Consider the following 11,965-nt stretch of genomic DNA (forward strand, 5'->3'; position numbering starts at 1 on the left):
TAGATTAATTTAGTGTGATTCAAGATTTTTATGCATAAAAAATGGCCTGAGAATTTCCAGCAAAAATTCAGCACATGCTTTGTTGAGCATGTTTACAGTGAATGATATTAGAGTATACCGTTCCATGCATTTGAATGCAGGTGAATGTACTTTCACAGGACGGTGCTGCTGTTTTTTTGAGCAGGCATTCGCAGTTCTGTGCGGCAGTGCAGAGCTCCTGTTGCGTTGTGTATTTTCAGCAGCAGATTTGTTTTTAAGCGTCTGCAGTGAGGTCTTTTCTCGCTCTGTGACATATGAATTCACAGCCACAGTTGCCACCCACGAGGCAGACCCAGGGAAAGAACACCGGGGGCGGTGCTGACGCGTCATGCGATTATTCATTAAGAAAACGCAGCTCCTTTCTGTTTATGAGGAGGTTTCTTAATTAGGTGGTGGGGGGACGCATAAAAATTGTCTGAGTGGGCCTTAAATTAGGTGAACTAAAAATGCTGTTTCCAGACTCAAATTAAGCCATCAGTGGAACGTCTCCATGACAAAGCATGTTTAGTCTGGTACTAGGCTTATCTAAGTATCTGGAAAACAGACTCCAACAAGGTTAGAGAGAAAAGACCTTACACTGTAGTCAGCTGACAGCACACTAGAGGAGTTTGTGTTTATGAAATTTGATGACTGTGTTTTGTGTAATGTATCTGCTCTAAGTCACACATACATTTCCTTTCAGTGTTTGTTATATTTAATGGCCTCCTCTGGTTCCACAACAGACAGCAGAGCTTTTTATCTCAGAACAAAAACATGAAAGACAAGGACTGTGTTAAAAGACTTTGCCCTAATTTTGGTTTCTCTTGTTCTCTCTCTTTCTCTCCCACTCTACTTGTATTACGTGCACTGACTTCCTTTCATTCTTTTTCTCTCTCATGCACTTGCATTTCACTCTCATTTGCTGTTTTAATACCCAATTTTCTCTCTCTCTCTCTCTCTCTCTCTCATCCCTTAATTTCAAATTCCCTTTCATTCTCTTCTCTTTCCTTTTGCCTCAAATTTTATTTTATGTTCTCTTACTTTTATTCCTTCTTTCTGTCCCTCTTTCTCTCTTGTCTATGTCTGTGTCTTTTTTTTTCTCTCTCTCTCTCTCTCTCTCTCTCTCTCTCTCTCTCTCTCTCTCTCTCTCTCTCTCTCTCTCTCTCTCTTTTAGACTCCTGTCTTGTTGACACCGAGCCCCCTCCCGTCCACGATTCACTTCTGGAGCACTCTGAGCCCCATTGCTCCGCGAAGCCCAGCCAAACTCTCCTTCCAGGTGAGACTTCCTTCCTGTTTCCAGCTTCACAGCACGGCCACGTCCAGCCATCTGCTGCCTCTCAGTGTACCACTTCATTACTGAGGACAGGACACACTGCTGGCACACTGCTGCTCCACCATCACCAGCAAGCTTCCGCTAGTAAAACCTGCATCATTTCTCTGTTTCAGTTAGTGTGATCTGTGGGTATTCTGCAGGGACACACTGATGTTTTCACCAAACTTCTCAATGGTCTGATATTTGCTAGTTATCAGGGGGAACAGTTGTGTGTTCTTTTATCTATCTGTTGATAGTGTTCAGATTTTGCCTCAAAGATCTGTTAGAGAAGGTTATAACCCCACCTGCTGGATGAGAATTGCATTGCACCATGTCAAGAGCATAATCCACACTGAAAAATGTCTCAGATCTGACAGTGTAAGAGCTATGTGAATACAAAAATCTGATTTCTTTCATGTTTAAAGCACTTTTATATGTGCTTGATAAAGTCACCAATTACTGTATTAACGGTATTCATCAAAATATTACTGTGTTTCTAAGCAAAAAAGCTGTTCAGTTAAATATCTTTTTAAATGTATTTTTCTCCGACTTTTACACAGTACTATATCCGATGTGTGGTCATGTGGCTGGAATAAGAACTGCCAGATTTTTTTTTTCAAATGAGCATGCACATATTGCCATCATCAGCATCCAATGTTGGCAGCATGGCATCAGTGGCAACAGCATGAATACATCTGTCTCTTTTTACTTTCTCATCCTAATCCTGTACAGCTGAGAGTTGAAACGTAACCGTTTTCCAGCTTCATTTTAAAATTTAGTATAAAACACGCACTGCCCTTAAGACTGACCTCGGCTCTAATTGCTCTAATTTACAGTCTTATACTGCGCCTCATTCAAAAAGTAGTGCAGGCTGAAATTTTCTACATAAGTTCAGCATGATGAGTGGGTGGAGCTAAACTGCTGTAAGCTGAATAGGTAGATGCATGTTAATATCTTGGTTTTCATGATACCAAAAAACAAGGAATTCAAAACAGGCTGTTTTTGGAGAGTAGTTTTCATGTTTGGACTAGGGAATGAATGGTACATTTCACATATTGCATCAGACTTTTTTTTTTTTTTTTTAAGTGAGGAAAATTTGTTTATTGATACTGGCCCTTTAAAATTCAATGCTGTTTTGAAATCTGTAACACTTTTTTTTGTATTTCATCATTCTGATAGTTCCCTACTAATGGAAGCAATCAGATCAACATCCCAGCCCTGAGTGTGGATGGCCTGTCCACTCCTGTTGTACTGTCTCCAGGCCCACAGAAACCATAGTCTGTGATTGGATCACTCACTTCCTTGCGTGGTGACTGACTTCCAGCCCAGCCAGTGAGAAGCTAAAGGTAATGAGCAGACAGCACACTCCATAACAGGCCCTGGTTGGTGTTCAGAGGAGCTTCCAGTCCACTGATGGTTGAGCAGGAGGAGTGCACTCTCAGCCTGGCCACAGCTGCCCCTGCTCCAGGATGGAAAGGTGGCATTTTATAGACTCTCAAGGTTTTGGGTTTTATGTTTTGTTTTTATGTTTTTTTTTTTTTCCTTTTTTTCCATCTTCTGCATTATTATTTATTTTTGTCGTCTCAACAGAGTAGATATTTTGGTGCATCTCTCTTTCCCTTTTTAAGGAATACTAGAAATTTTGGGTATTGAACTTTCTTCACCTGCTAATAGCTGGCAGTCTTTTGGCATCGCAAAGTAGACGTTGCTTTGGACTTCCTTCATTTTGTTGTTAGAAAAGATGAAATATGATGGAAGACAGATAGAGGGCAGTGAAAGCTCACTTCTGTGTTTGGCACTTATGAACTTGCAAAGCAAGCATGACCATGAACCTACATTTTTTGGAAAAAAATCAAATGGAACATATATTTTAAAAATTCTGGATTTTGTCCAAGGATAACTACATAACTGAATCTGTTTTGCTAAAGAGGCATTTATTGACAGTGGAATGACAAGGCCATCCATTGGAATGTGGAAGAGGAAACAGAATCCTTGATGATTAACTCGTTGTTCGAGACGCAGAATGTATTGATGTTCACTTTTTTGGCTTTGATGTCATTCCCTTCTCTCGGAACTTTCTCCTTGTACAGACACTTATGCTCCCATTCCGGTTCAAAGTTTTTTCTCGTCTGCTCTTTGACAGACACCTCCTGAAAGGAAGCCTCATGAGAAAACTTTTTGTAGTTTTATGTTCTGTAACTTTCTTGCTGTTTGTTTGTTGTCTGTTTTAAGAAAATGTCAGAGGAGACCAAAGACCAGCGATTTGTATAGAATCCAGTTGAGTATCTTTATATGTGCTGCAGCATTTCTCTTTCACGTACCGTCCTTCATCTCTCTCACTCTCCGTTTCCATATTTATCACATAAAAGGGCTACAAGACTCATCATGCTACCAGAACGTTAACTCTTTAACGTTTATCAGCTACAGATCCACAGAGAATGTAAGTTGCATTTGGTATTTCTGAATATAACCGTGTATTTCACACCGTAAATAGCGGACGATGGAGTAGAACAGTTCGATATAAAACTGTTAAAGCTCTGTACACAGTAATTTTGTATGAACCGATTGTGTCACGACCACTACACTCCTTTTCTCTGATATGTGCTTAATGAAATTCTTTAGGAAGTTGGGTATTTTTAGAAATAAGCTCATCTCAAAGCTGTGAACTGTTGTTTCCAATGTGTTAGTGAGACAGACAAGAAAACATGCCTTTTTCCAGTGATAAACAAAACTAATATTAAATTCCAAAGGCCATCTTTTTATTGCAGCTGTTTCATGGCTGCATGGCTGCCTCTGGGCTTTCTCATTCAGGGTGGGCAGCAAGGAATACAAGTCTTAAAGCTTGTTTGTTAGTTCTGCTAAATTTCTCGCAGTCCTTAAATCCTGTTTTTCATTTTCAGCTGATTACATGTTGATAGGGTTTGCCCACCCTAGCCGGCTGCTGTGGGATATTAGCATGGTTCTGTATAAAATCTGTTCACTTTTTACTCGAACAGCCTGCTGAGGTTTTTTTTTTTTTTTTTTTTTTTTTCCAGCAGCCTGCCCTGCAGCATTTGCCAATTATAGACATACAGGGCATATTGCAAATGTACAGATTTCTAAGCCTGTTCTGTCTGTGTAACAAAGCAGTTAGTTTTTAGGTATGTAATCTATCCTGCACACAGCAAAAATCTCTAGAGTTCAACTCTGCCATCTACACTGTAGTTCAAAAGCAATTCAACGTCAAACTTTTCCATCTTATTTCCTGCGCTAACGATGTTTGTTGCCGTTTCTTTTACAATTCTGAAAAGAACTGCAGATTTGTGGACTCTTACGCTTGATATATCTGTGTAATTGTAATTTAATAGTATGACCCAGTCAGGTGGCATGATCCAGTTAAGGCATTGAGCCGTTGCTGTTGATTTTGACCTCCTCTGGGGCCTTTTTTTTCTTCTTATGTGTTTTGTGCTCTTGGGGTAGACGTGTCATTTTTTAAACACAACACACCTCACTGGTAGATCTGTCATCTTTTTGGTGCGCTCTAACGATTGTGGATCTGGACCACCATCTCGCACAATCTGGCAAGTAGACCCACATGTTTCAGCAGTATAATTACCCTCAGTGGTAGCCTAAGTTACACATGATGTCCTACTAGCCCTCGAGGCAGACACCGAATGTTCTTTAGTTAGACACTCGCAGGCTCAGTCTTACAACTACACCAATAAGTAGAAAATGTCTGTAAATAATTCAGTTTTACTTGAATTGCTGGTGTGGAGTTCTGAGTGGTTGATCTCGGTGATCGTCTCATGGAATACTTTGATAGTGCGTTGGGAATACTCGTTTCATCCCGAAGAACACAGCCTGAAAAATGTGTTCAAATCGTAATGAGTGAGCTCTTTTCTCTTTATTTGTCCTCTGTATGTAGGAAAGCTTTTTTCTACTGGTAGCTTTACCAGACTGAGATTTTGCTTAAGCTTACATTCTTAAAAATAAAGGTGCCAAAAAGGTCTTTGAAAGGGGGAAGGGGATGCAAATTTTTGCAATTCTCTTGTCCATTAACCGACTGTTATTACTCAGCATTTAATCATTAACCAGCAAGCTTTAAAACAAGAATGTGACCCATTAAAATAATAAACAGCATTTATAGAATGGATAGTTCTGGGGCCTTTGTGAAATATTTGATGTGTACGTGCTTTGCTCACACCTCTTTTGAGTTCTGTATTAACACATCAGGATCTTTAAAAGTGTTTCTTGTATGGGTGATGTGGTCAGACATTAGCGTGTAACTTAAGTAAAAAGCCCACGCCCTAATAAAGTTACACAAAACTTACATAAAAATATGGTTATGTTTGAGCCAAAGGGCAAAAATTTCTCTATGAGAAATTCACCAAATGACTATAATACGCAATGGTGAGATACTGCGATCAATACTCAAATGTTCTGAAGCTAGATTTACCACTTTATAGGAGCCCAGATGTGAAACGCCTGGACCGGGGTTAGCTTTAGCTCAGCATACCTTAGTAGCTCTCAAAAGTCTTTAAATAACCATTTTTGTAAATGATTCACATGAGTCTGAAGAACCGTTTTCAAGTTCAAAGAACCTCTATGTATTGAAAAGGCTGTATACCAGTAGAAGATTTTCATACAGCCATATGCCACATTATCTAAGCCAAGAACCATTTAGGAACCTTTATTTTTAAGAATGTAGTGAGTGACGAAGTATAAGCCATTTCACACGGCTTTGGTTTTGCAGGGTTGAGGCACTTCATTCTGATTTATGTGCAGTAGATAATTCAGGCTGTTAATAAGATGGCCTGCAATATTTGATTTGTCACTGTGATCTTACTTTTTTCGTTTTTGATGGTGAATATTAGAAGGCCGAGCATGCAGGACGAGACAGCAGGGCACAACCTAACACGTTTTGTTTTTTGATAAAAAAAATTTAAAGATATTCGTACAAAATGAATTATATTTTTGTACAAGCAAGCTACGCAGTTCTGATACAAATTAAAATATAAGATTTGTTTTGAACGGCTACGGTTTATGAACAATTCAGCCAAAGGTACAACATTACAACTATGTCCATGATTGTCTAGTTAATTGTAACAGGCTGAAGGACTAGTTTTAATCATTTCTAACAGGTAGCAGTTGGCATTTTTAGAGGTAAAGCAGGAAAAATAAAGAAGATTTTATTTCCAACAGTGCCGATATGGACTGCTCTTATTAGTTACACAGAGTGGTGCAGATGTGACAATGTTAAAACGAAACCCCTCTGTGTAGAAGCTGTCCTTTAGCCCAGCTAGCTCTCACTGCAAGTTGGTTATATGTTTCAAAACTGTGCTATAGTACAGCCACCAAGTGGGTGATTAAATTAGCATAGATGTGAAATCTGTCAGTTATACACACAACTCAGTATTTACAAGACAGGAAAAATAAGAGCAGTCTACCAGGTGAATTCAGGGAAATGTATGTCCTGTTGCTGTGAAAATTGGTAGATAATGTTGGAAGGTGACCAGCTTCTATGTGAACCTGTTTACCTGCATAAAAGGTCCTTGTCACATTTTACCCTGTGCTCGGTTGTGCTCTGTGCTCCCCTACACTGCTCGTGCTTTTCCAAGCATGTTTAATGAAATTATGGAACATAACTTTGTTTCAGTTAGAGAACTGGACTTGCATGTACTTAAGAAAGCCTGAACTATTTCTATGCTTTAGGTCTGAAATGCACTGCATTTTTTTTAAATGGCTTACACTTTTTACGCTTGACTGCTGTTCCCACAGCTGTGAGAACACTTTTAACATCAGTAGACATGAACCCCATAAGCACAAATCAATATACTGCACACTCAGTCATTCAAGATAAGAAGTTTATCCTTTTAACATGAGTCATTCAATTTGAAGTAAAAAAAATAATAAAAGAGGAACGAAAAACTAGAAAGAAAGAAAGCCATACCTTTTTACTATACTGATTATGATTGTATTTCTGTATGATGGTCAATGTTATTGATATACCCTATGTTTGGGATGTGGGAGGTATTCTGTAATTGTATGCAGAAATTCATAAGAAAATTGTTTCTATATTTGTAAGACTGTACGACATGTTGAATATCTATCGTTCGGCGGATATTGGAATGTTCTTATGCATGTTTTTTGCTCCTGGTGGCAAACTTTTGTCTTGCAGTTGTACCAGTAAGGAGAAAAAAAGAAAATGAAGGGGAAATGGACTTTGCTGCTGTTCTCTGAAAACTTCACATCTGCAAAACAAACATTTTCAGAAGAAGGAAAAAAGTGTCTTTCCGCTCTTTTGGCCTAATTATAATGAAAGTTCAATGTGTTAGGAGTTGATTTTGTGCTCCTGTAGTCTAAAGCCTTGAGGCTATGAAGTGCCAAGGAGAATAAAGCTGTCAGAAAGATAAGTGAAGTTTTCTTGTGACAGCAGCGCTACTTTGACAGGCTGTTCACAATTAATTGTAAAACCTACCATAACGTTTTTGTGACCGTGACAAAACTGCTGCTCCCGCTAAACCAGGTATCTCAAAATCTGTTGGTGGACAATCTAACCTCCTGCAAGGTTTAGCTCCAGTCCTGAACGAAGGCCGACTTTACATGGTGGGATTTTCATGCAAATTTACTTGCTTAAAACTTTCATGCAACTAATTCGTTCATGTTGTGTGATCTAAAGCCTTTTGCAGCTCATTTGAAGCTATTTTTGCAGTTGCAACCATCTCAAATTTGTGAAAAATGAACACAAAGGCTACATTTACACAGCAGAGAAAACTGGCACATATCCAATTTTGATTTTCATGTGTGATGTGACAGTGAGGTAACAGACCTTATCAACATTTGGGCTGATGTTTCTGTACACACAAAATTAGAAGCCTGAATTACATTCCAATTTTACACCGAGGTAGAATACATTCTGGGTAACACATCCAGCTATCAGAACTTCTTGATAGTGCCTGTAATGCTGCTGAAGATAACAGTTTTTTGGTTGTTTACCTCTGGACGAGCGTGCCACGTGAAGCATTGGACCTCATTTACCATGAGGTCTTTCGATAGAAGAAATTTCTTCTAAAAACTCACTTGTGCAGTTTTCAAGAAAATTCTGACATTCAGCGTTTTCTTATTTGGGATTTGTGCTAAGAACAGAATCTGCACATGTTCAAGAGCACAAAGGTGTGAACAGTTCTGTGGTTTTAGAACATGTCATGAACTTGACATACACTTTTTCTTAGGACCTTTTTTGAGCAGAAACTTGGCAAGATATTGGTGATTGAGGCCCATTTTACTTGTGTGTTTAGGTCAGTTTAGGAGTGTGATCTGTTCAATCTAATGTCAGATAAAGGTCACATTAAAAAGATGTGAATAGCCTAATATAATCAGATTTGGTGAGAAAATTAGAGTTTGGACTTTTACCTGTTGTATGAACGTAGCCAATGTGTCAATGATGTAAAGCACCACTCTAAAAGCAGTTTAAGTGCATCCCCTAGTGGAGAATCTTTAACCTGTGAAATATAAGTGAGTAGCCAGGGTTTAATAACTGAAATATGTCACAAAATGTCACAAAATATTATGTGAGCTTGATAGGGTTTCTGTCAGCTCTGTACAAGGGAATAAAACTCTGTCACATTTGTAAAAACACTTCTGAGAAATATGGAGTTAGAACAACTCTCTTCTGTTTTGCTTAATTTAATTGCTATTTTTTATATCTAAAAAGTAAAATGAAAAATACATGCACAAATATAATGTCTCAAGATCAGCTTAGCCAATTTTTTGTACCCAATTTTCTCCCCACTTTAGTCTGCAGTTCCGCTGGCTAGATAAGTTATGTTTTTAATATTTTTATGTTTTATCAGTCCACTGACACCTTTTATGCCTTCTGTCATGTTATGTAGATACAGCTGGGCAAAAAAGACACATGATCAGTTATCATTGGACAAATGTGTTACCATCATAATTCATATATTGTATCACATATGATAAAAAAAAGATTAGCTGAAAATTATCCACCTCAAGCAAGAATACAAATGTTTATGCAAATTTTGCAAATATACTATTTGCTATTTTCATCAAGTCGTTTTTATTTGATATGCCAAAATACACATGAAAATACATGTATGGAAACCCAGCAATTGAGTTACCAGTAAGGTCCATGAGGTGCTTGACATCTAATTTAAAAACTGATAGCGTGCTACGTAATCATGTGAAATGATTATTCATGATTCATCCTTTAAACTGATTGATTTTAAACAACACATATTGGAGAAGAAAACTTTGGAATAATGTTGCCTTTTTGTTGGTAACCAGTTTATGGAAATGCAGTTTATGGAAATTCTGTTTAACACAATTTTGCAACCTGCACCTGATTGCATGAAAGTTTCACTATGCAAAGCCATAACAGCTGGTCCAGATGCGCTTGGGGTGTTAATGTAGGGTTGGAGCGAAACTCATCCAGAAAGTTGCTCTCCATTAACATGATTGGAGATATGGAAGCCAAACAAATGGAATCAATGCTGTATCTTTTTGAACCTTTGAAGACTGTTCAGGTACTCATTGTTGTACTTTGACTACCGTGATAGGAGGAAATAGGCCTTAATGTTAAACGTTCATTTCAGATTGGCAAGGTGTTTATCAGTTTACTTGATAAACCCATCGTTTGAATCAGCACTTTAGTATTATTTTGTCCAATTTACGTCATTCTTTGTGGAGAACATTCAAATTTCGTTCCCCGATTCTCAGTTCAGTGGGATGTCTTGTACATCTTAAAAAATTAAGAATGTTAAAAGCTAATTCTTTAAGTTTTTGTATATGTTCTCTTTCCCTTCCCTAAATTTTACCCAAACCAAAATTGTGCATAATTGCACATTTTAATTGTGCAAAGAAAACAAAGAAAACAAATGTAAGTTATTACCAGCATGTGCTTAATGTTGTGGTTGTTTAGCCTTTATGCAAGTGGGGACATGTGTTACACACACAAACATAAAAAAAGCCATTTATTCAATAATGAATGAACATTTGATGGGAGAAATAGGCAGTCCTGCAGGTTTGGGATGGTTTTATGGGTTGTAAAGTTGTTCATTTCCACATTAAATACCAGCAAAGATCCACGTTATCAATTGTTGCCATTATCTGTGAGAATTCACATTACTGCTAAACGATGCTTTTCGCTTATCGAGAGATGAGGAAAGACTCAGTTTGGGTTTGCTCACAGAGTTTTCTAATCTAAACGGTTAATCTGACGTGAGATAGCCGAGTGAAAGCGCAGGTGGCTCAAAACTGTTAAGATGATTCTTTTTGCCTCGTTTTATTGTGTCTTTTAAACGTTACTGAAACAACCAGTAATCTCTGCTGTCGTCAGGTGTCTCTTCACTTGATTTTCCTCTTTGAAGTGTTATGTGGGAACTACTATTGTATGGTTCAGTATTCAGTAATGTGCTGGGAAGTCTTGCGCTACACGTATATTTGTGTAAAGGGAAAAAAAAATGTCTGAAATTTCTGTTGTACTAGTCCTGACTGAATATGGGACTTGGATTTCAGATCTGTAGCCTGGCCTCCCTTTCCCAGATGAGGGCCATGCTCTCTGGGAGTTTATTTACAAAAAGGGATGGATGGGCTTTTATTTTTCTGAACTGTCCAAATATTATATTTACTGGAAAGAGAGACAAAATTATTTTTAATCTGCACATTCTACTTTGTTTGTGTGAATGTTATAGATATTCATCTTGTTTTCTAAAGAAATATGGAACTAATATAAAAAAAGTGAATAAAAAGGCTATTTTGTTCTTTATTTTCATGTCCTTGTCCTTTTGTCCTTGTTGTTCGAGCACATCCCACAGATGCTGCTTCCGATTGAGATCTGAGGCCAGGACAAAACATTCATGGTGTTCCTTAAATCATTCATGATTGTACCCTGCTGAAAGAGGCCATTAGGGATTATCATTTCAATGAAGGAGTGTACCTGGGGCCGTATTACAGAAGCTTCTTCTCTTTTTGTCTTCAGATCTGACCGGTCAAGATAAGATTTTTCACAAATTCGTGTTACAGAAGCAAATATCTTAATTTAGGAATCTTATCTCATGGCATCTTATCTCAAGTTAGGCAATCTTAACCTGCTCGATCGAAGTCGACAGTCAACTGGCATGCCTGTTACCTAGCGACCGACCGTACGCACACACCTGAAACAAACAGGTAATCAGAACAAATGTGCTAGCTCGCTAGTTAGTCAGACAGCTAACATTAGCTGCTGTTACCAGTGTGAAAAAGCTCAAACAGAACTAAAGCATGATAAACTTGAAGTTATTAATATTGTGACAGCTATTTGTGCTGCTTAGCAGAGCCTTGCTGCTCCCCAGTTTCAGTTTCCCAATTTAGCCGACCGTGTTAGTTAGCATTGTTCTTCCTAATAAACAGACACATTCAGCTCTGTCTTCTCATTATTCACCACCATCACTGTAATATTTTATCTGATGAGTTTTCATCATGAGTAACACATCATTGATCCCTTTCTCTGCCACTATACACCCTTTAACTGCTGCTGCACAATGTAAGGTTTACAGGTATGACTGTGTGTGTGTGTCTGAGTGAGTGAAGTAGGAATGCAGGTTTTATTTTATTTTGTATTTATTTGATCTTATTCCATATATGTGAATGTCTGTCTGA

At 38.1% G+C, this 11,965-nt stretch overlaps 1 protein-coding gene across 2 annotated transcripts in view; it reads left to right on the plus strand.

Annotated features, from left to right (window-relative positions):
* Positions 1 to 11,093, plus strand: part of elk1 (ETS transcription factor ELK1) — a 39,117-nt gene extending 28,024 nt beyond the window's left edge. For both annotated transcript variants that reach the window (XM_017720434.2, XM_017720435.2), the window contains exons 8-9: positions 1,193 to 1,294; positions 2,510 to 11,093. In XM_017720434.2, coding sequence (XP_017575923.1) covers positions 1,193 to 1,294; positions 2,510 to 2,608 — 201 coding nt within the window. In that variant the 3' untranslated portion in view covers positions 2,609 to 11,093. The remainder of the gene's footprint in view (positions 1 to 1,192; positions 1,295 to 2,509) is intronic.
* The last annotated feature ends 872 nt before the right edge of the window (positions 11,094 to 11,965 follow it).

Source organism: Pygocentrus nattereri, chromosome 28 (assembly GCF_015220715.1).
Source record: "Pygocentrus nattereri isolate fPygNat1 chromosome 28, fPygNat1.pri, whole genome shotgun sequence".
Lineage (NCBI taxonomy): Eukaryota > Metazoa > Chordata > Actinopteri > Characiformes > Serrasalmidae > Pygocentrus > Pygocentrus nattereri.